Below are 25,523 nucleotides of genomic sequence, written 5' to 3'. Positions count from 1 at the left end.
TCAACAAGATAATGACCCTAAGCACACAGCTAAAATAACAAAGGAGTGGCTTCAGAACAACTCTGTGACCATTCTTGACTGGCCCAGCCACAGCCCTGACCTAAACCCAATTGAGCATCTATGAAGAGACCTGAAAATGGCTGTCCACCAACGTTCACCATCCAACCTGACAGAGCTGGAGAGGATCTGCAAGGAAGAATGGCAGAGGATCCCAAATTCAGGTGTGAAAAACTTGTTGCATCATTCCCAAGAAGACTCGTGGCTGTATTAGCTCAAAAGGGTGCTTCTACTCAATACTGAGCAAAGGGTCTGAATACTTATGACCATGTGATATTTCAGTTTTTCTTTTTTAATAAATTTGCAAAAATTTCTACATTTCTGTTTCTTTTCAGTCAAGATGGGGTGCAGAGTGTACTTTAATGAGAAAAAAAATGAACTTTTTAGAATTTACCAAATGGCTGCAATGAAACAAAGAGTGAAAAATTTTAATTTACCCACTGTAAATGAAAACGCCAAACCATCCCACAAAAACAAGCCCTAACATGGCACAATAGACAAAAAAACATTTTTTTACAGCTCTCAGAATATGGCGATGCAAAAACAAATCAATATTTATAAAATAGTGCGTAAAAGTAACATAGTAAAAAAAATTCTAAATCTGGTATCGCTGTAATCGTACTGACCCAAGGAATAAATTGGTCTTATGGCTTTTACTGCAGAAAAAATAAAAAAAACAATAACTGAATTGCTGGTGTTTGTTCATTCTGCATCTGAAAAACCTGAATAAAATGCAATTAAAAAATGTTATTACCCCAAATATCTCCAACTCATTGTGCAAAACATAAGCACCAAAAAATAATAAATAATAAATGCCCACCAAAAAAATAAAAAAGTTCTCAGAATATGGTGACAAAAAAACTATTTTTTTCATAAAAAAGAATTTTCAGTGCGTGATAGCAGCAAAACATAGAAAACAAACAGATATACAGTAAATCTGGTACCGCTGTAATCTTACTGAACTGAATAATAAAGTCGTCTAATCACTTATACTGCATGGTGAACATTGCAAAACTAAAACTAAGAACTATTCTTGAGCTGCTGATTATTTGTTCATTCTGCCTCCCAAAAATCAGAAAAAGGCTCAGCTCACATTTATCCTGTGCACTCCACTGAGCGCTTACAGGAGGGTTTCCAGGTAAATCCCCCAAAAATGTGATTCATATGAAATGTGATTCATATGAAATCCCAGACGAAATCACTCACTTATAAGGCAGATAGAAACACTTTAGACTCCGTCTGTTCTCTATTTCGGCAGGGTCCCATCATTTTGGGCGTCATTTTACTGCACAAGTGTGGACGACCACAGTTCTTTGCACGCCTAAAAGGATGGATACCAGCGGAAGAGACGCCAAACGGAGTCCAAAGTGTCTCCATCTGCCTCATTATAGTGAGCAATTCCATTGGGGGTTTCGTCTGAATCGCAATTTGTGGGATTTACATGGAAACCCCGATATAAGTGCTCAGCGTAGAACACAAGAATGTAATCCTTGCCTTATACTAAAAGCAAACAAAAAATGTTATGTACTCCAAAAGGTTACCAATAAAAACGATAACTTATTCCGCACAAAAACAGCTTTCAATCAGGTCCGTCATCTGTCACTGGAAATATATGGGGTTCCCACGTAACTGGTAGAACAAAAGACTCTGGAAAAGTGACGTCTCCAACACCCCCTTAAATAAAATCCAGTGAAATCTCCTAAATCTAAATGCTAACTTCATCTGAGCCAGACTGAAGTTTGACATTACTGTAGCGGGGAGAGCAGAATTAACAATTTACGGGGTGCACATCTCTAGAAGCACAAGCTGAGCACAATGTATGGGCACTAAACTGGCATATTTGCAATTGTCAAGAAAAAAAGTCTGGTGTGGATGTTACAAAATAGTCACTGAAGCCATAGTTGAACGCATTGAGATGTGCAATTTGTACAATGGGTCACTTTTGTGTTTTTTTTTCTGCTGTTCTGACACCTTAGGGGTTCTGCAAATGTCGTCCGCAAACTATTCTAGCAAAATTTGTGCACCAAAAGCCAAATAGCGCTCCTTACTTCTCAGCCCTGACGTGTGGCCTAATAGTAATTTCTGACGACATGTGGGGCATCACCACGTTCGGGACAAATTGCTTAACAAACTATAGGGTCCATTTTCTCCTATTACACCTCATGTAAATTATAAATTTGGTGTTAAAAGAGTATTTTAGTGGAAAAAAATATTTTTTTGGTTTCACATCTAAATGTTAAAAGTTTTGTGAATCACCTGTAGGTTAAAAATGCTCAATACTAGTGATGAGCGAGAGTGCTTGTTTAACCCTTTAGATGAGCACGCTCGGGTACTCGCCAAGTAGTTTCGGCGTGCTCGGCATTTCAGTAACAGCCGCAGCGGCTGCATGTGTCACATCTGTTAGACAGCTGTGACACATGCAGGGATAGCCTCATAAAGTGACACTGGTCAGATTTAAAAAATTTGGCTTTGTCATTGAGGTCAAAATTGGCTCATTGACTAAGGGGTTAAATTCTCTTATTTGTTGTTGACACTTATTTTCGTATTTTTATTTCTATTTGTCTTCGGTACAGGTTCCATCAAATCATGTGGCTATCTAAATATTTATTCCAATACATCAAACCTATTTTGTAATTCAACTTCCAATGGCAATGGTAAATTTTTCCTTACTATTATTTATGGAGAAATCAGGAAAGGACCTATATCATCAACATATATACAGTACAGACCAAAAGTTTGGACACACCTTCTCATTTAAAGATTTTTCTGTATTTTCATGACTATGAAAATTGTACACTCACACTGAAGGCATCAAAACTATGAATTAACACATATGGAATTATATACTTAACAAAAAAGTGTGAAACAACTGAAAATATGTCTTATATTCTAGGTTCTTCAAAGTAGCCACCTTTTGCTTTGATGACTGCTTTGCAAACTCTTGGCATTCTCTTGATGAGCTTCAAGAGGTAGTCACCGGAAATAGTTTTCACTTCACAGGTGTGCCCTGTCAGGTTTAATAAGTGGGATTTCTTGCCTTATAAATGGGGTTGGGACCATCAGTTGTGTTGTGCAGAAGTCTGGTGGATACACAGCTGATAGTCCTACTGAATAGACTGTTAGAATTTGTATTATGGCAAGAAAAAAGCAGCTAAGTAAAGAAAAACGAGTGGCCATCATTACTTTAAGAAATGAAGGTCAGTCAGTCCGAAAAATTGGGCAAACTTTGAAAGTGTCCCCAAGTGCAGTTGCAAAAACCATCAAGCGCTACAAAGAAACTGGCTCACATGAGGACCGCCCCAGGAAAGGAAGACCAAGAGTCACCTCTGCTTCTGAGGATAAGTATATCTGAGTCACCAGCCTCAGAAATCGCAGGTTAACTGCAGCTCAGATTAGAGACCAGGTCAATGCCACACAGAGTTCTAGCAGCAGACACATCTCTACAACAACTGTTAAGAGGAGACTTTGTGCAGCAGGCATTCATGGTAAAATAGCTGCTAGGAAACCACTGCTAAGGACAGGCAACAAGCAGAAGAGACTTGTTTGGGCTAAAGAACACAAGGAATGGACATTAGACCAGTGGAAATCTTTGCTTCTGGTCCAAATTTGAGATCTTTGGTCCCAACCACCGTGTCTTTGTGCGACGCAGAAAAGGTGAATGGATGGACTCTGCATGCCAGGTTCCCACCGTGAAACATGAAGGCGGAGGTGTGATGGAGTGGGGGTGCTTTTCTGGTGACACTGTTGGGGATTTATTCAAAATTGAAGGCATACTGAACCATCATGGCTACCACAGCATCTTGCAGCAGCATGCTATTCCATCGTGTTTGCGTTTAGTTGGACCATCATTTATTTTTCAACAGGACAATGACCCCAAACACACCTCCAGGCTGTGTAAGGGCTATTTGACCAAGAAGAAGAGTGATGGGTTGCTACGCCAGATGACCTCGCCTCCACAGTCACCAGACCTGAACCCAATCGAGATGGTTTGGGGTGAGCTGGACCGCAGAGTGAAGGCAAAAGGGCCAACAAGTGCTAAGCATCTCTGGGAACTCCTTCAAGATTGCTGGAAGACCATTTCCGGTAACTACCTCTTGAAGCTCATCAAGAGAATGCCAAGAGTGTGCAAAGCAGTCATCAAAGCAAAAGGTGGCTACGTTGAAGAACCTAGAATATAAGACATATTTTCAGTTGTTTCACACTTTTTTCTTAAGTATATAATTCCACATGTGTTAATTCATAGTTTTGATGCCTTCAGTGTGAATGTACAATTTTCATAGTCATGAAAATACAGAAAAATCTTTAAATGAGAAGGTGTGTCCAAACTTTTGGTCTGTACTGTATATATATCCCTTAATATGTGCTAATCTCTTCTATTACAATGGGAATGTTAAGAAGATGGAAGTTGTGCCCACGTTCCCCCTTGTTGATACAGTGGGTACGGAAAGTATTTAGACCCCTTTAAATTTTTCACTCTTTGCTTCATTGCAGCCATTTGGTAAATTATAAAAAGTTCATTTTTTTCCTCATTAAAGTACACTCTGCACCCCACATTGACTGAAAAAAAACAGAAATGTAGAAATTTTTGAAAATTTATTAAAAAAGAAAAACTGAAATATCACATGGTCATAAGTATTCAGACCCTTTGGTCAGACACTCATATTTAAGTTACATGCTGTCCATTTCCTTGTGATCCTTCTTGAGATGGTTCTACTCCTTTATTGGAGTCCAGCTGTGTTTAATTAAACTGATAGGACTTGATTTGGAAAGGCACACACCTGTGTATATAAGACCTCACAGTTCACAGTGCATGTCAGACCAAATGAGAATCATGAGCTCAAAGGAACTGCCCAAGGAGCTCAGAAACAAAATTGTGGCAAGGCACAGACCTGGCCAAGGTTATAAAAGAATTTCTGCATTACTCAAGGTTCCTAAGAGCACAGTGGCTTCCATAATCCTTAATTGGAAGAAGTTTGGGACCACCAGAAGTCTCCCAAACTGAGCAATCGTGGAAGAAGAGCCTTGGTGAGAGAAGCAAAGAAGAACCCCAAGATCACTGTGGCTGAGCTCCAGAGATGCAGTAGGGAGAGAAGAGAAAGTTCCACAAAGTCAAATATCACTGCAGCCCTCCACCAGTCGGGCCTTTATGGCAGAGTGACCCGACGGAAGCCTCTCCTCAGTGCAAGACATATGAAAGCCCGCATAGAGTTTGCTGAAAAACACATGAAGGCCTCCCAGACTATGAGAAATAAGATTCTCTGGTCTGATGAGACGAAGATAGAACTTTTTGGTGAAAATTCTAAGCAGTACGTGTGGAGAAAACCAGGCACTGCTCATCACTTGTCCAATACAATCCCAACAGTGAAACATGGTGGTGGCAGCATCATGCTATGGGGGTGTTTTTCAGCTGCAGGGACAGGACGACTGGTTGCAATTGAAGGAAACATGAATGCGGCCAAGTACAGAGATATCCTGGATGAAAACCTCTTGTAGAGTGCTCTGGACCCAAGACTTGGCCGAAGGTTCACCTTCCAACAAGACAATGACCCTAAGCACACAGCTAAAATAACAAAGGAGTGGCTTCAGAACAACTCTTACCATTCTTTACTGGCCCAGCCAGAGCCCAGAGCTAAACCCAATTGAGCATCTCTGGAGAGACCTGAAAATGGCTGTCCACCAACGTTCACCATCCAACCTGACGGAACTGGAGAGGATCTGCAAGGAACAATGGCAGAGGATCCCAAAATCCAGGTGTGTAAAACTTGTTGCATCATTCCCAAGAAGACTCATGGCTGTACTAGCTCAAAAGGGTGCCTCTACTCAATACTGAGCAAAGGGTCTGAATACTTATGACCATGTTATATTTCAGTTTTTCTTTTTTAATAAATTTGCAAAAATTTCTACATTTCTGTTTTTTTTTTCAGTCAAGATGGGGTACAGAGTGTACTTTAATGAGAAAAAATGAACTTTTTAGAATTTACCAAATGGCTGCAATGAAACAAAGAGTGAAAAATGTAAAGGGGTCTGAATACTTTCCGTACCCACTGTATATGCTGTGATGTGATGCATTATAATGTTTTACATTGTTATGCGATAGAGTTGTGTTCTGCCCAGCAACAGGTATAGCTAGATCCGGAGTAAAGGAAGGAAAAGTGATCAAAGGACAGAGTGATGCACTGGAGATGGGACGCCTAACAGTAAGCCCCCGAGTTCGCCAGAGAGGTAAAGGGCAAGAATGGAACAAGGAGAGCGAGACGAAGAGAGTGCTTCAGGCAGAAGCTCCAAGGCGTTAGCAAGCAGAGAAGCTAAGTAAAGGCCATAGTGGCCAGCTAACTTTTCTAAGGGGAAAAAAATACAGAACCGCGGGTTGAAGTGTAGGACTGTCACTTACTGGACTGTAGTACTGTGCTGGGTTGAAAACAGAGGAACTTGAGGCAGAAACAAGTAAGCTTGGAAGAAGTAGAGAGACCGTGTCTGAAGATGCTCAATGTTGTAAAGGAAACATTCGTGAAGTTATACACCTGCTATCTATTGTACATAGTTCCCACCAAGTTAATGTTAAGTAAAAGACTGTTTATGTTTGAGTGGTGGTCTTTCTCACTGAACCGTTCAACATCTGGTCCTGACCAGCCAAAGTTACCGGCATCATGCAGCCTGCAAGGGTGTAGTGTCCCCATAGACAAAGTCCACACACCCAGCCAGGACCCACATCTTTGTAAAGCGTGCAGGGGCATGGAAGATGAGAACCTCGACCATGGCTATCGCTCCACGCCACATTACAAGAACGTGAAACACATTCAGATAAATCTCCCCACAAACAACTCTTTGAGAACAATGCCACCTTATCCAGACTAGAACATATTGCATGTAAGGTTTCTTTTCATTCAAGGGAGTGGGCTTTCTCACAATTTTGCCTAAAAACTGCCCCAACAATCCAGCAGCAATTTGGAGATGAACAATGTGGAGCAACATGTTATAAGGCAAAAGTGATAACTACCGTGTTTCACCGAAAATAAGCCCTAGAAGAAATTTTTGGTCTTTTTGGAGTAGCCTTGAAATATAAGCCCTACTCCAAATATAAACCCCCGATTAAGGAAAGCAGACATCCCCAAAAGAAAGCAGACACCACTCCTCCGTTGCACCAAGTGTTAAGCTATGGATATGCTACTCAGGACTCCACAATCATAGCAAGTCTGTGTATGAAAGAAACAAGGGTTTGGAGAGTTATTTTAATGTTCCAGAATGTGATGATATGGTTATATTTGAATAATTGTTGATATTTTGTTAAAGAATAAATGTAGATTTGGGCATTTACCTGGAGTTGTTGTATAACCTTGATGTAAGGAATAAAATAAAATCCGCACATCTTTACAAAGACTCTGTCTTATTTTTGGGGAAACACGGTATGTAGATTTGTGAACACAAAATTGAAATTTGGTGTCCATGGCCAGGAAACGCCCCAGTTCTCAATCCCATTGACAACCTAAAGTCAATAATCAAAAAAATAGATGAACTAATAAAAATACAGAAATTGTGATAAACTCCAAGCAGTGAGAACTAGGTCCAGAAGCGGATATCCAGTATATCAGAGCGAACTGCATTAGTCTTGAAAAATAAGGATCAACACTGGAAATATTGAGTCTTTACATGAACTTGATATCTATAATATAAAGCTACAAGCGTCCCTCTGTCTGAAGCCTCTATAGACTGCGCATGCACAACGCGCAGTCTAGCTCCAGACAGAAGAACGCATGGAGTCGTTACAGGTAAGAGGAGTGTATGGCGCCGGAGATCGCGGTATGCATACCGCGATCTCCGGCGCCATACTTACATACTTACCTGACCAGGAGGAGTGTTGCCGCGGCGCCTCTCTTCTCGCCGGAGACCGGGGCAGGAGTGAAGGCGTTGGAGTACGCGCGTGCCCACACTGCGCTGTCCGGCGCCATTTTACTGAAGACACATTTGCAGTGTGTCTTCAGCAAAATGGCGCCGGACAGCGCGGTATGGGCACACGCGTACTCCGACGCCTTCACTCCTTCCCCGGCCTCCAACAGAACAGGACACCGCAGCGCTGGAGCACAGGGAAGAAAGGTGAGTATAAGTGTTTGGGTTTTTTTGTATGTGTGCAGCGTGAAAGGGATGAGGGGCGCCATACATATGAGGATTGGGGGGTGAGGCGGCCACACATACGAGGATTTGGGGATGAGGGGGCCACACATACCAGGATTGGGGGATGAGGGGGCCACACATACCAGGATTGTGGGATGAGGGGTACCATATATTCCAGGATTGGGCGATGAGGGGGCCACACATACCAGGATTGGGGGGTGAGGGGTACCATACATACCAGGATTGGGGGGTGAGGTGTACCATGCATACCAGGATTGGGGTATGAGGTGTACCATGCATACCAGGATTGGGGGGATAAGGGGTACCATGCATACCAGGATTGAGGAATGAGGGGTGCCATGCATACCAGGATTGGGGGGTGAGGGGTGCCATACATACCAGGATAGGAATGCAGGGTACCATGCATACCAGGATGATGGATGGGGTGCCATGCATACCAGGATGGGGATGAGGGGTACCATGCATACCAGGATTGGGGGGTGAGGGGACCATGCATACCAGGATTGGGAGTGAGGGGTACCATACATACCAGGATTGGGGGGTGAGGGGACCATTCATACCAGGATTGGGGGATGAGGGTTACCATGCATACCAGGATTTGGGGATGAGCGGGGCCATGCATACCAGGATTGGGGATGAGGGGTGCCATGCATACCAGGATTGCGGGGTGAGGGGTGCCATGCATACCAGCATTGGGGATGAGGAGTACCAAGCATACCAGAATAGGAATGTGGGGTACCATGCATACCAGGATGATGGATGGGGTGCCATGCATACCAAGATGAGGGGTACTATGCATACCAGAATAGGAATATCTGGTGCCATGCATACCAGGATTGGGGGATGAGGAGTGCCAAGCATACCAGGATAGGGATGAGGGGGCCATACATACCAGGATTGGGGATGAGGGAACCATACATACCAGGATGAGGGGTTGGGTGCCATGCATATCAGGATTGGGGGATGAGGAGGCCATACATACCAGAATTGGGATGAGGGGTGCCATGTATACCAGGATGAGGTGTACCGTACATACCAGAATAGGGATGTGGGGTACCATGCATACCAGGAAGAGGGATGGGGTGCCATGCATACCAGGATGAGGGATGGGGTGCCATGCATAACAGGATGAGGGGTACCATGCATACCAGGATAGGAATGCGGGGTACCATGCATACCAGGATTGAGGGATGAGGAGGCCATACATACCAGAATTGGGATGAGGGGTGCCATGTATACCAGGATGAGCGGTACCATGCATACCAGAATAGGGACGCGGGGTACCATGCATACCAGGATGAGGGATGGGGTGCCATGCATACCAGGATGAGGAGTACCATACATACCAGGATAGGGATGCAGGGTACCATGCATACCAGGATGAGGGATGGGGTGCCATGCATACCAGGATTGGGGGGTGAGGGGTGCCATACATACCAGGATAGGAATGCAGGGTACCATGCATACCAGGATGATGGATGGGGTGCCATGCATACCAGGATGAGGGGTGCCATGCATACCAGGATTGGGATGAGGGGTACCATGCATACCAGGATTGGTGGGTGAGGGGACCATGCATACCAGGATTGGGGGTGAGGGGTACCATACATACCAGGATTGGGGGGTGAGGGGACCATTCATACCAGGATTGGGGGATGAGGGGTACCATGCATACCAGGATTGGGAGATGAGGTGTACCATGCATACCAGGATTGGGGGGGATGAGGGGTACCATGCATACCAGGATTGAGGAATGAGGGGTGCCATGCATACCAGGATTGGGGGGTGAGGGGTGCCATACATACCAGGATAGGAATGCAGGGTACCATGCATACCAGGATGATGGATGGGGTGCCATGCATACCAGGATGAGGGGTTGGGTGCCATGCATATCAGGATTGGGGGATGAGGAGGCCATACATACCAGAATTGGGATGAGGGGTGCCATGTATACCAGGATGAGGTGTACCGTACATACCAGAATAGGGATGTGGGGTACCATGCATACCAGGAAGAGGGATGGGGTGCCATTCATACCAGGATGAGGGATGGGGTGCCATGCATAACAGGATGAGGGGTACCATGCATACCAGGATAGGAATGCGGGGTACCATGCATACCAGGATTGAGGGATGAGGAGGCCATACATACCAGAATTGGGATGAGGGGTGCCATGTATACCAGGATGAGCGGTACCATGCATACCAGAATAGGGACGCGGGGTACCATGCATACCAGGATGAGGGATGGGGTGCCATGCATACCAGGATGAGGAGTACCATACATACCAGGATAGGGATGCAGGGTACCATGCATACCAGGATGAGGGATGGGGTGCCATGCATACCAGGATTGGGGGGTGAGGGGTGCCATACATACCAGGATAGGAATGCAGGGTACCATGCATACCAGGATGATGGATGGGGTGCCATGCATACCAGGATGAGGGGTGCCATGCATACCAGGATTGGGATGAGGGGTACCATGCATACCAGGATTGGTGGGTGAGGGGACCATGCATACCAGGATTGGGGGTGAGGGGTACCATACATACCAGGATTGGGGGGTGAGGGGACCATTCATACCAGGATTGGGGGATGAGGGGTACCATGCATACCAGGATTGGGAGATGAGGTGTACCATGCATACCAGGATTGGGGGGATGAGGGGTACCATGCATACCAGGATTGAGGAATGAGGGGTGCCATGCATACCAGGATTGGGGGGTGAGGGGTGCCATACATACCAGGATAGGAATGCAGGGTACCATGCATACCAGGATGATGGATGGGGTGCCATGCATACCAGGATGAGGGGTGCCATGCATACCAGGATGGGGATGAGGGGTACCATGCATACCAGGATTTGGGGGTGAGGGGACCATGCATACCAGGATTGGGGGTGAGGGGTACCATACATACCAGGATAGGAATGCAGGGTACCATGCATACCAGGATGATGGATGGGGTGCCATGCATACCAGGATGAGGGGTGCCATGCATACCAGGATTGGGATGAGGGGTACCATGCATACCAGGATTGGTGGGTGAGGGGACCATGCATACCAGGATTGGGGGTGAGGGGTACCATACATACCAGGATTGGGGGGTGAGGGGACCATTCATACCAGGATTGGGGGATGAGGGGTACCATGCATACCAGGATTGGGAGATGAGGTGTACCATGCATACCAGGATTGGGGGGATGAGGGGTACCATGCATACCAGGATTGAGGAATGAGGGGTGCCATGCATACCAGGATTGGGGGGTGAGGGGTGCCATACATACCAGGATAGGAATGCAGGGTACCATGCATACCAGGATGATGGATGGGGTGCCATGCATACCAGGATGAGGGGTGCCATGCATACCAGGATGGGGATGAGGGGTACCATGCATACCAGGATTGGGGGGTGAGGGGACCATGCATACCAGGATTGAGGGTGAGGGGTACCATACATACCAGGATTGGGGGGTGAGGGGACCATGCATACCAGGATTGGGAGTGAGGGGTACCATACATACCAGGATTGGGGGGTGAGGGGACCATTCATACCAGGATTGGGGGATGAGGGGTACCATGCATACCAGGATTTGGGGATGAGCGGGGCCATGCATACCAGGATTGGGGATGAGGGGTGCCATGCATACCAGGATTGCGGGGTGAGGGGTGCCATGCATACCAGCATTGGGGATGAGTACCATGCATACCAGAATAGGAATGCGGGGTACCATGCATATCAGGATGATGGATGGGGTGCCATGCATACCAAGATGAGGGGTACCATGCATACCAGAATAGGAATATGTGGTGCCATGCATACCAGGATTGGGGGATGAGGAGTGCCAAGCATACCAGGATAGGGATGAGGAGGCCATACATACCAGGATTGGGGATGAGGGAACCATACATACCAGGATGAGGGGTTGGGTGCCATGCATATCAGGATTGGGGGATGAGGAGGCCATACATACCAGAATTGGGATGAGGGGTGCCATGTATACCAGGATGAGGTGTACCGTACATACCAGAATGGGGATGTGGGGTATCATGCATACCAGGAAGAGGGATGGGGTGCCATGCATACCAGGATGAGGGATGGGGTGCCATGCATAACAGGATGAGGGGTACCATGCATACCAGGAGAGGGATGAGGGGTACCATGCATACCAGGATAGGAATGCGGGGTACCATGCATACCAGGATTGAGGGATGAGGAGGCCATACATACCAGAATTGGGATGAGGGGTGTCATGTATACCAGGATGAGCGGTACCATACATACCAGAATAGGGACGCGGGGTACCATGCATACCAGGATGAGGGATAGGGTGCCATGCATACCAGGATGAGGAGTACCATACATACCAGGATAGGGATGCAGGGTACCATGCATACCAGGATGAGGGATGGGGTGCCATGCATACCAGGATTGGGGGGTGAGGGGTGCCATACATACCAGGATAGGAATGCAGGGTACCATGCATACCAGGATGATGGATGGGGTGCCATGCATACCAGGATGAGGGGTGCCATGCATACCAGGATGAGGGGTACCATAGATACCAGGATAGGGATGAGGAGTGCCATGCATACCAGGATTGGGGATGAGGGGTACCATGCATACCAGGATTGGAGGTGAGGAAGCCATGCATACCAGGATGAGGGATGCGGGGTGCCATACATACCAGGATTGGGATGAGGGGTGCCATGTATATCAAATTAGGGATGAGGGAGCCATGCATACCAGGATTGGGGATGAAGGGTGCCATGCATACCAGTATTGGGGATGAGGGGTGCCATGCATACCAGGATTGGGGATGAGGGGTGCCATCCATACCAGGATTTGGGATGAGGGGTGCCATGCATACCAGGATAGGGATGAGGGGTACCATGCATACCAGGATAGGAATCTGGGGGGGGGGCATGCATACCAGGATTCGAATGAGGGGCCATGTATACCAGGACTGGTATGAGGGGTACCATGTATATCAGGATGAGGGATGGGGTGCCATGCATACCAGGATAGGGATGAGGGGTACCATGCATACCAGGATGAGGGGTACCATACATACCAGGATAGGTATGAGGGATGGGGTACCATGCATACCAGGATTCGGTATGAGGGAGCCATGCATACAAGGATGAGGGGCGCCATGCATGCCAGAATTGGGGATGAAGGGTGCCATGCATACCAGGATTGGGGATGAGGGGTGCCGTGCATACCAGGATTGGGGATGAGGGGTGCCATGCATACCAGGATTGGGGATGAAGGGTGCCATGCATACCAGGATTGGGGGTGAGGGGTGCCATGCATACCAGGATTGGGGGTGAGGGGTGCCATACATACCAGGATTGGGGGTGAGGGGTGCCATGCATACCAGGATAAGTGGTGAGGGGTGCCATGCATACCAGGATAGGGATGAGGGGTGCCATGCATACCAGGATAGGGATGAGGACAACACATAACAGGATGGAGGAACAGGATTGGGGAGCACAAATACCAGGATGGGGGCAGCACAAATACCAGGATGGGGGCAGCACAAATATCAGGATGGGGGCAGCACATACCAATAAAAATGCTCGCCACCCGGGCGTAGAACAGGCTCAATAGCTAGTATTGTCAATAAAAGTGTAAAAACATATGTAATAATTATTACTGTAATCATAGAACCATTTGACTAAAAGATCTAAAAACGCTCAATGTAAAAGCAGCATACTTTGTAAAAAAGCAAAATCTGTGTCAGTCTCAAACTTTTAGCCACAACTGTATCCAATATATACGGCATATGTCTGAATGTAGAACAGAGCAAACTACGGGCCGCGGACCACATGTGGTCATTTAGCTGGGTCCAGAGTGGCCTGAGGACTGGGACAGCCAACAGACTGGATACAGTGGCGTGTTGCACCTTATGGCCCGGAGTCTCACGTTCACCACTATCTCCATCCTCAGGATGCAGTTAAAGGTAAATACAATAATGGAACAGGAAGCCTCTGTCTTTGCTCACTGGGCGCTCCAGCTGTACAAAGTTTCAGTGCACACAGTGTACAGAGCAGGGCAGTGCATCAAGTGTATGGGATGAGTGAAGTAATTTTAGTTTTTAATTTTTATCGGTCAGTACTTGTGTGGGGAAAATGTGGGTGACCATAATACTTTGTGAGTGGCTGTGGGGATAACATACTTATGTGGGGGACATCATAATTTGTGAGGAGCTACAGTATGGGGACATCACACTTGTGTGGAGGACCATAATGCTATGTGAGAGGCTGTGAAGACATCACACTTGTGGAGCCATAATACTATGTGAAGAGCCATATTACTGTGTGAGGGGCAGTGGGGCCATCATGCTTATGTTATGGGCCATAATACTGTGTGACGGGCTATAAAAATGTTTGAGCTGCTGTTGGGGTCATAATACTGTGTTGGTTGGCTTTGTGTAGACATCATACTTGTGTGTTGCGACATTATAGTGTGTGAGGTGCTGTGGGGCCACAATACTGTATGAGGGACTGTGGAGACATTACTTGTGTGAGGGCCATAATACTATGAGAGGCTGTGCACTATCTACTTTATTTTATTTATTAGTATTATGCATATTGTCCCCGATTAATATACATACACTGACGAGGAAGTTTTCAACTTTTGACTTTCAGGCTCAATATCTCACCATCCACTACTGTTTCAAAGGTGAGACTACCATCATTTTATAAACAATCATCTTGGCTATCTCATACATAAATTTAACTTGCAACTATTAAGCATATGGTTAGTTTTGCAGTTCAACACTGCTTAAATCCTTCTGGGCATGCTCTCGATCAGATTCTAACATGTCTCGATCAAAATCGAATCCCAGGTCTCTTCTAAACGTTGCCAAAGTTGGTGCATACTGGTCGACTCACATGGGTATGTATACAGTTTTTTCTTCAACTCTACCCACAAATGTTCGATTGGGTTGAGGTCTGGGGACTGTGGGGGCCAATGCAGCACTTCCACTTCATTGTCATTGAACCATTTCTTCGCCAATCTCTATGTATGCTTCGTGTCGTTGTCCTGCTGGAACACTATGTCGTCCTTTTCATACCCATAGTACTTGAGTGTACAAAGTAATTCATCTTGTAGGATACTCACATATAGCTCAGCATTGAGACCACCATCTATTCTGGTCAAGTATCCAAAGTCTTTGGCTGTGAAACAACCCCATATAATTAGGCCTTGTCGACCGAACTTGACAGTTCCTTCAATTTCTCGATCCGTTAGCCCCTTTTTCCCTTGTTTCTTCCAGACCCATTTGCACCCATCAGAGCTTAGTCTATTGACTTTTGTCTCATCGCTCCAAATCACCCATTTCCAATCTTCTACTGTCCACTTTTTGTACTTTTTGCAAACTCGAGCTTCTTATGACGATACTGAAATCGAGGCGTCTTCACCTTTTTTTGAGCCACCATTCCAGACTTGTGTAATGTGCGTCACACGGTGCTTGCGTAGCTTTGGAATGGATGGACAGACTTGAACGTTCACCTCTTGGCTTTAGAATGGATGAAGTACTTCAATTCGTATTCTTACAATTGTAATGGCACTCGAATGATGCAGTTTGGCAATTTTCTTGGTCGAGAGACTGCTATCGATGAGCTGGATGATGCTGTTTCTCCTTTCTCAGGAAATCTTCTTACTGGCTGCTCCTTGATTCAAACCTGTGACCTTTTGCTTGGGAATCAACCTAATAACACACTGAGCTCTTAGGGAATGTGAGAACAGATTGTAATTTGTAGTATAGAGAAAGAAAAATGTTTTTCTACCACCGGAGCAAAACAGTAACAATGCAGTGATATGACAAGAATCTGTATAACTAATCATATGCTAAATAGTTGCAAGTCAAATTTATATATGAGATAGCCAAGATGATTTTCTATAAAATGAAGCAGTAGTGAATGGTAGAGATATGGAGCCTGAAATTCAAAGTTCAAAACATTGTTACCCTTTTTCTTGTCAGTGCATTTCGTTTACACTGTTCTATAGCATGTTAATAAATTTGACAAATTCACATGTCTGATTGAAAAATTTAAAAACCTTGAGCAAAGATGCTTATATTGCAGGCTATATAACAGATGGACATTCACTTTCCATATTTTATCACTGTAGCCTTACTGGTAATCTAAAAGATTACTGCATTTTTTATCTGTCATTCTTGAAAATGACAGGGCAAACGCTATTGAGCAATCTATCTATGTGACCTTTATACAGATGAATCACACAGCTAAAGTAATAGTGCAGGAAAGGAAGAGAGGCATGTAGATACACAACCAGATAGGACCTAATACTGTATGAGCGTGCAATGGATATTAGACTGCAATGGCAAGAACTGTTTTCTCTAGTTCTACCCTATAAAATCAATAAAACCACAATAAAAAGGTCCATTAGCCTCATTTACACACAGACTATATACAGTACAGACGAAAAGTTTGGACACACCTTCTCATTTAAAGATTTTTCTGTATTTTCATGACTATGAAAATTGTACATTCACACTGAAGGCATCAAAACTATGAATTAACACATGTGGAATTATATACTTAACAAAAAAGTGTGAAACAATTGAAAATATGTCATATTCTAGGTTCTTCAAAGTATCGACCTTTTGCTTTGATGGCTGCTTTGCATACTCTTGGCATTCTCTTGATGAGCTTCAAGAGGTAGTCACCGGAAATCATCTTCCAACAATCTTGAAGGAGTTCCCAGAGATGCTTAGCACTTGTTGGCCCTTTTTCCTTCACTCTGCGGTCCAGCTCACCCCAAACCATCTCGATTGGGTTCAGGTCTGGTGACTGTGGAGGCCAGGTCATCTGGCGTAGCACCCCATCACTCTCCTTCTTGGTCAAATAGCCCTTACACAGCCTGGAGGTGTGTTTGGGGTCATTGTCCTGTTAAAAAATAAATGATAGTCCAACTAAACGCAAACTGGATGGAATAGCATGCCGCTGCAAGATGCTATGGTAGCCATGCTGGTTCAGTATGCCTTCAATTTTGAATAAATCCCCAACAGTGTCACCAGCAAAGCACCCCCACACCATCACACCTCCTCCTCCATGCTTCACGGTGGGAACCAGGCATGTAGAGTCCATCCGTTCACTTTTTCTGCGTCACACAAAGACACGGTGGTTGGAATCAAAGATCTCAAATTTGGACTCATCAGACCAAAGCACAGATTTCCACTGGTCTAATGTCCATTCCTTGTGTTCTTTAGCCCAAACAAGTCTCTTCTGCTTGTTGCCTGTCCTTAGCAGTGGTTTTCTAGCAGCTATTTTACCATGAAGGCCTGCTGCACAAAGTCTCCTCTTAACAGTTGTTGAAGAGATGTATCTGCTGCTAGAACTCTGTGTGGCATTGACCTGGTCTCTAATCTGAGCTGCTGTTAACCTGCGATTTCTGAGGTGGGTGACTCAGATAAACTTATCTTCAGAAGCAGAGGTGACTCTTGGTCTTCCTTTCCTGGGGCACTCCTCATGTGAGCCAGTTTCTTTGTAGCGCTTGTTGGTTTTTGCAACTGCACTTGGGGACACTTTCAAAGTTTTCCCAATTTTTCGGACTGACTGACCTTCATTTCTTAAAGTAATGATGGCCACTCGTTTTTCTTTACTTAGCTGCTTTTTTCTTGCCATAATACAAATTCTAACAGTCTATTCAGTAGGACTATCAGCTGTGTATCCCCAGACTTCTGCACAACACAACTGATGGTCCCAACCCCATTTATAAGGTAAGAAATCCCACTTATTAAACATGACAGGGCACACCTGTGAAGTGAAAACCATTTCCGGTGACTACCTCTTGAAGCTCATCAAGAGAATGCCAAGAGTGTGCAAAGCAGTCATCAAAGCAAAAGGTGGCTACTTTGAAGAACCTAGAATATAAGACATATTTTCAGTTGTTTCACACTTTTTTGTTAAGTATATAGTTCCATATGTGTTAATTCATAGTTTTGATGCCTTCAGTGTGAATGTACAATTTTCATAGTCATGAAAAGACAGAAAAATCTTTAAATGAGAAGGTGTGTCCAAACTTTTGGTCTGTACTGTATATATATATACGCACACACTTACGTAAATATATTTACATATTTATATATAATTATATATGTGTATATATATATATATATTTATCCCTCATACTAGATGAAGATGTCTGTAAAGCCCTGTGGACTAATGGCACCATATAAGCAAGTTAAATAAATAAATATATATACACTGTACACAAATATATATATATATATATTTCTCCCTCAATCTAGATACTATTACATGTATATCTAGCTACCAACATATACTAGTAACATATTAATGTCTAGATTGAGGGCGATATAGATATATATATATATATATATATACATGCATACATACATGTACATATACAGTATATGTGTGTGTGTTTATTTAACTTGCTTATATAGCAACAGTAGTCCACAGGGCTTTACAGGCATACAGACATCATTTAGTTAGAGGGATAAATATATATATATACATACAGTATCTGGTTCCTTGGACAGCTTCTTCTCCCTCTCTCTATAGAAGTGTCTGCATTGGCATCTGGAGCAATGGAGCGAGTTATGGGAGGAGGTGCCGGCGGTCACACATGTCAGGTAGTGTCGGCTCTTACCACAGGTCCGGCCATGGCACACTGCTCCCTCATTTCATGCCAGTAGCGCAGTGGCAGCGGCCGGCGGAGCAGTATCTGTACAGGGCCGGCATTATTGGAGAAGCGCTGGCTGTCCGGCGGCATCTCCGCGCTGAGCTCTTTAGCTTCCATCACCATGAAGTCCTGCCGCTGTCTATAGACGCCCTATCATATACAGAGGACACCACGTGCTCTGCCAGCCCACCATATAAAGAGATGAGAGGCGGAGCCGCACTGTACTGAGGAGAATGACCGGCTGAGGAGTCAGGGTCACACGTGTGCGGTATTATGGCGATTAGATGTATTATCCCCTCAGTGACGCTCATTATCTAGAAATGTGCAATGTTTGATGGTAAAATGATGAGTTCTGTCTTTTCTGCCTATAGTCCTTGCATTTAGTACAAAGCTTCACCTCAGAATTCCGCCTGTCGTCTAAGCCTACTATATGGCATGTATGTCATGGACGAGCCGGGCTCTCGTTTTTATTTATGCATTTGGTTATTTGGGGGCTTTGCCAGTTAAGTGTATAACAGGAATGTGCATACCTTGCCATTCTGACATGGCACTGCACCTAATGGACCACAAGCTGTACCTGGGGGCAAAGATCAGTTTCCGGCACTATCCCAGGATATACATATGTTGGTCAGGGCCAAGCGACTTGTTGGCCCTCCGCACTAGGGGCACATGCCCTGGTCGCTCTGACCTTCCCCAGTGGCCTGTCCCTTATAGGATCTTGGTGTCTTTCCATATGGCAGAAAGACCATTGTGCCTCCCACCAAATTGATAAACCATTGGGCTTAACAGTAACCTTTTCAGGAGGTTGGTGCCCATAACATTATTTACTGGCAATAATAATTGCTGGTATTTTTCATGTAGGGATGAACAATTGCCTAGGCGGGCACCATAACAAAAGCATACACACAAAAAAGGAGCCAATGAAAAAAACCCAAAACATATTAGTAATCAGATGACACTTATAAACAAGTAATAAAGCTCATATCAAACTTTTATAATGACAATATGTCATAGAAATTTTAATGCACATTAGGTCTTGGATACGACTCCAATATAGTTGGCACCCACATTGATCATCCATTACCAGCAAAATTTATAGTTTTCAAACTGAAGCATAGCAGCTCCATCACACTGTTTAGTGGCCACTGCCGAGCACAGCAGGTTAATTCCTATTTGAATAGTAGCTGATCTGCAGCACCTAGCAGCGGGTACTAAACAGTGTGATGGAGCAGTGGTGATCCACTCTGTATACTGCTGCCAAACTAATAACATCTTATTGGTGGGGGTGCAAGGTGTGGGATCCCCACTAATCTAATATTGATGACCTATCTTGTGGACCACCCCTTTAAAGAATAAGCAGCTTCTCACAGGCTTCACTCAATTAACTACTACACAGTCTGAGTCAGACACTGGGAGACAGGCAAGGAAGGCCGAGCTGAAGGTTTCCTTACCATTTACCTTGTGGACACTGAGCAGTATTGCTGATAGGAAACAACTTTTTAGTAATCAGAAGGTCTGATTATAAATAGTGATCAATAGAAGGAGTGGAACACAGCCTCCGGAGCAAGCAACAGGACCCTATGGGAGGTCTTGGGCTAGAATCAGAGGCGTAGCTAGGGTTTTGGTTCGGGGGGGGGGGAGGCGAAACTTCTGAGTGGGCCCCTAACTAAATAACCCTGATTAGAGCTAAGGTGGCGCACCCAGAGAGTGGATGTAGGGGAACCTCAGCAGATGACCGCGCTGTTACTGAAAATAATCTCTATACAAAGACCAGCACTGATATTACCGCCATACGGTGACATATATTGATAGATGCCAGTCCTGCAGAACATATAAGAGATCACAGCACAGTTATATATAGTAACTTACAGCTGATGTTCTTTCTGATTAAATTGTTCACTTTTCCCGTCTTTTCCATCTGGCCCAGACCGACACGACAACTCCTCCACCCAGGACTCAGAGTCTCAGGTTTGCAGAGATCACAACAACGACACATTTGACTCCTTACATTTCAGGCTCCGTCCCCATCTATTCCCAACCTCACAAACCCCTCATCCTGCTGATACCCCAATACTGAGCCGCTGCTGTATGTGTCCCTATTACTGCACCTACTGTGTGCTCTCTAGATGGTAAAACAAACCTCTAGAATATAGTAATGCTGTGTGTAAGTGTCCTAGAAAACAGTGACCACATTTTGCCCCCTAGAAAGTAATAGTGCCCTCTGTGTGCCCCTCTGACAGTCATAGTAACCTGAGTTCCCCTATAACAATAAGTGCCCACTTAATAATGTCCTGAGTCTCCCTCCATGTACAGCTCCCCTCTACACAGTATGATTCTCTCTTATACACAGTATAATTCCCCCTCACTGTATAGTGCCCCCCACACAGTATACTGACCCCTTAGTAGCCCCCAAACTGATGGCTCCAACACTGTATGATGTCCCACACACTGTGCAAAGACCCCACATTATCTCCCACACTGTATGATGGCCCCCACACTGTGCAAAGACCCCACATTATCTCCCACACTGTATGATGGCCCCACATTGTGCAAAGATCCCACATCATCTCCCACACTGTATGATGGCCCCCACACTGTGCAAAGACCCCACATTATCTCTCACACTGTATGATGGCCCCACTCTGTGCAAAGACCCCACATTATCTCCCACACTGTATGACCCTAACTGTAATCCCCACACTGTACAAATAGCCTACATATAGTATAATGCCCCCCATAGGCAGAATCTGTAGTATAATCCCCCCCATAGGCAGAGTCTGCAGTATAATGCCCCCCCATAGGCAGAGTCTGTAGTATAATGCCCCCCCACAGGCAGAGTCTGTGCTATAATGCTCCCCCCTTCCCATAGGCAGAGTCTGTAGTATAATGTTTCCCCCCCATAGGCAGAGACTGTATTATAATTATCCCCCCCATAGGCAGAGACTGTAGTATAATGTGCCCCCCCATACGCAGAGTCTGTAGTATAATGTGCCCCCCCTCATAGGCAGAGTCTGTAGTATAATGTGCCCCCCCTCCCTCATATGCAGAGTCTGTAGTATAATGTGCCCCCCCCTCATAGGCAGAGTCTGTAGTATAATGTGCCCCCCCCCTCCCTCATAGGCAGAGTCTGTAGTATAATGTGTCCCCCCCTCCCTCATAAGCAGAGTCTGTAGTATAATGTGCCCCACCCATAGACAGAGTCTGCATTATAATGTGCCCCCCCTCATAGACAGAGTCTGTAGTATAATGTGCCCCACCCCCCTCATAGGCAAAGTCTCTAGTATAACGTGCCCCCCCTCATAGACATAATCTGTAGTATAATGTGCCCCCCCTCATAGGCAGAGTCTGTAGTATAATGTGCCCCCCCCCCATAGGCCGAGTTTGTAGTATAATGTCGACCCCCCCGGCAAAAAAATTAATAAGCACGATACTCACATCTCCTCCTCGTTCCCTCACTGCTCTGAGTGCTGTGCCCGGCCCGCACATCTTCAGGACAGTGGGCCAGGCGCCAAGTGATGACGTCACTGATGTCAGACTCAGAGGGGACTGATGGGAGAGGGAGCGTCGCGCTCCCTCTCTCATCAGTGTACTTGCGGCGGTGACGTGCGGGGGTGCCCGATGCTGACCCCCCCTCCTGCTTAAGTGCCGCATATCGGCCGCCGGGCAGTGCAGGGACATAGTTTCCCTGCTCTGCCCGGAATGTAACTGTATCGACGTGCAGCGCACGCCCGATACAGTTGCACAGTGTAGCTTTGGGTGGGCTCCTCAGAGCACGGGGCCATCGCCCCCTCTGCCCCCCCGGTAGCTACACTACTGGCTAGAATAGAAAATTAACCAGAGCAGTGTGCACAGGAAACCCCTGAACTGACCATTGAAGAATTAGGTTACAGGAAGGTAATACCGTAATTAGGGGAACACCCTAACACAGAGTAGTCACAGGCTACAGGTCACACATGAATACCTTAGAAATAGAGAAGAAAGGGGAAGATAGCTCATTTATAGTTTATAGCAGGGGTGACCAAAAACCTCAGTTGAAAGTCCCAGCTGTATATAGGGAACTATGAGGGCATTTTACCATATCTAAGAGAATATGGGCCATCATACTGTGTTAATTGGGTTATGGGGCATCAGACTGTACATAGGGCTATGGGATATTATCCTGTGTATAGGGAACTATGGGACTATGTATGGGGAGTTATGGGCATCATACTGTACATAGGGGGCTATGTAGGCATTATATTGTGTTTGTAAGGCTATGGAACCATCATACTGTGTATAGGTGGGCCATGGGGGCAATATACTGTGCATGGGGGCTATGGAAGCATTATACTGTGTTTTGGGATCTTTGGGAACATCACACTCTGTATAGGGGAGCTTTGGAGCCATTATACTGGGTATGGGGGGCTATGGGGTACAGTACAGTATATAGGAGGCTATGAACCATCATATTATGGATAGGGGCTATGGGTCATCATATCGTGCATAAGCAAACTACGCGCCATCATAACGCATATAGGGATTTATGGGGTCATAATTCTGGGCATGGAAGACTATGGCCCATTGTACTGTGTATAGGGAGGTTATGGGCCATCATACTGTGTATAGGGCGGCTGCGGGCCATCATATTGGATTTAGAGGGTCTATGGGCCGCTATACTGTGTGTAGTGGGATATAGAGGAATTATACTGTGTTCGGTCTCTCCGTGCATCTTCTCAAGTGCAGCTTTTAAGAGCACATTAGAAATATACCAGAAATGTCCAAAAAGTGACCAGACGGTAAGAGCTACCACTGTTTATTAAATGTACTTGCCTCTTCATTTTCCTACACTTACTCTTTCACCATGCTTACATACAGTGGCTGAAATAAGTATTGAACACGTAACCAATTTTCAAAGTAAATATATTTCTAAAGGTGCCATTGGCGTGAAATTCTCACCAGATATCAGTAACAACCCATCCTATCCACACAGGCAAAGTAATCAAACCATAGATGTCCATAAATTAAGTTATGTGTAATAATGAGAAATGACACAATGAAAAGTATTGAACACATGAAGAAAGAAAAGTGCAAAAAAACATGGAAAGCCATGACACCAGTTGAAATTTATCAGTAATTAAAAAGCAGTCCTGCCACTTAGTGAAAAATAATATCAGCTGGTTCAACTGATGGCCTATAAAAAGTTGTCTCATTACCAAGGTGTCACACAAGGATCATCCCATGATGGGTAAAGCCAGTGAGCTGTCTCAAGACCTTCACAAACTTATTGTTGCAAAACATACTGATGGCATTGGTTACAGAAGAATTTCTAAACTACTGAAGGTTCCAGTGAGCACTGTTGGGGCCATAACACGGAAGTGGAAAGAACATAATTTTACCATAAACTAGCCATGACCAGTTGCTCCTCGCATGATTTCAGTCAGAGGAAGGAAAATACCTTATTTTTCGGACCATAAGACATACTTTTTTTCCCCAAAATTTGGAAGGAATATGGGGGGTGAGTCTTATGGTCCGAACGTTACTTTACCGGTGGTGGTGGAGCGGGGATCGCAGGGTCCTCCGGCGGCGGCAGAGGTCAGATGCGGCCTTAACTGTGCTGGAGTGGCTGGGGTCGGGCGGTGAAGCAGAGGAGCCGGGGCCTGTGCCGGGCTGTGAGTGGCGTCCGGCGTTGTGGCAGAGGAGCCGGCGGCTGTGAGCGGTGTCCGGCGGTGCGGCAGAGCAGCATGTGCGGCTTCCGGTGGCCGCGGCCATCTTCCTGAGGCCGTGATCTACAGGAAAATGGCCGCCTGAGCCAGCGCATGCGCCAACCAGGAGCTCCGGCAGCCATTTTCCTGTAGATCACAGCCTCAGGAAGATGGCCACCGGAAGCCGCACACGCTGCTCTGCCGCATCGCCGGACGCCGCTCACAGCCCGGCACAGGCCCCGGCTCCTCTGCTTCACCGCTGGATGCCGCTCACAGGTCCAGGCCCCAGCAGGTCCACAGGCCCCAGCAGGTCTACAGGCCCCAGCAAGTCCACAGGCCCCAGCCAGTCCACAGGCCCCAGCCAGACACCGGCATCTCACCTCTTCTGCCACCACCAGGTTTCTGAGGCTGGGAACGGAGGGACCTGCGATCCTGCTCCACCATCACGGCAACTCACAGTTGCTGGAGCACCTGCTTCATGTATCCAGGGTCCGCAGCATTCCTCCACTTCCGCCAGGCCGGTTTCCTGAAGGACCCTGCCTTCTGTGACCCCCGCTCCACCACCCCCCAGGTAAGATACCTAATCAGACTATAAGACGGACCACATCTTATAAAAAATATTTTTTTTGCTATTTTTCACCCCAAAATTTGGGGTGCGTCTTATAGTCCGAAAAATACGGTAATTCAGAAGAGTTGTCCAAGAGCCAAGGACCACTTGTGGAGAACTACAGAAAGACCTGGAATCAGCTGGTACAATTGTTTCAAAGAAAACAATAAGTAATACACTGAACCTCCACAGCCTGTATGCACGCTCATCATGCAAGACTCCATTGCTGAACAAAAAGTATGTTCGCGCGCATTTAAAGTTTGCTCAACAACATTTAGACAAGCCTGTGAAATACTGGGAGAATATAGTCTGGTCAGATGAGACCAAAATTGAACTCTTTGCATGGCATAATACACACCATGTTTG

At 45.7% G+C, this 25,523-nt stretch overlaps 1 protein-coding gene across 5 annotated transcripts in view; it reads right to left on the bottom strand.

Moving 5' to 3' along the window:
- The window catches only part of LOC141213661 (multidrug and toxin extrusion protein 2-like), a 111,544-nt gene extending 92,496 nt beyond the window's left edge, over positions 1-19,048 (bottom strand). For 3 of the 5 annotated variants that reach the window (XM_073665275.1, XM_073665261.1, XM_073665268.1), the window contains exon 1: positions 18,837-19,047. In XM_073665275.1, coding sequence (XP_073521376.1) covers positions 18,837-18,992 — 156 coding nt within the window. In that variant the 5' untranslated portion in view covers positions 18,993-19,047. Of the gene's footprint in view, positions 1-18,836 lie in introns of all 5 variants that reach the window. The other 2 variants (XM_073665282.1, XM_073665290.1) reach the window with 1 other exon arrangement.
- Between the last annotated feature and the right edge of the window lie 6,475 nt (positions 19,049-25,523).

This window comes from Phyllobates terribilis, unplaced genomic scaffold (genome assembly GCF_046119375.1).
Source record: "Phyllobates terribilis strain yellow unplaced genomic scaffold, ASM4611937v1 Scaffold_2__4_contigs__length_985480577, whole genome shotgun sequence".
Classification (NCBI taxonomy): domain Eukaryota; kingdom Metazoa; phylum Chordata; class Amphibia; order Anura; family Dendrobatidae; genus Phyllobates; species Phyllobates terribilis.
Note: the sequence above shows the minus strand (reverse complement) of the source record. Positions and strands in the feature narration are given on the sequence as shown.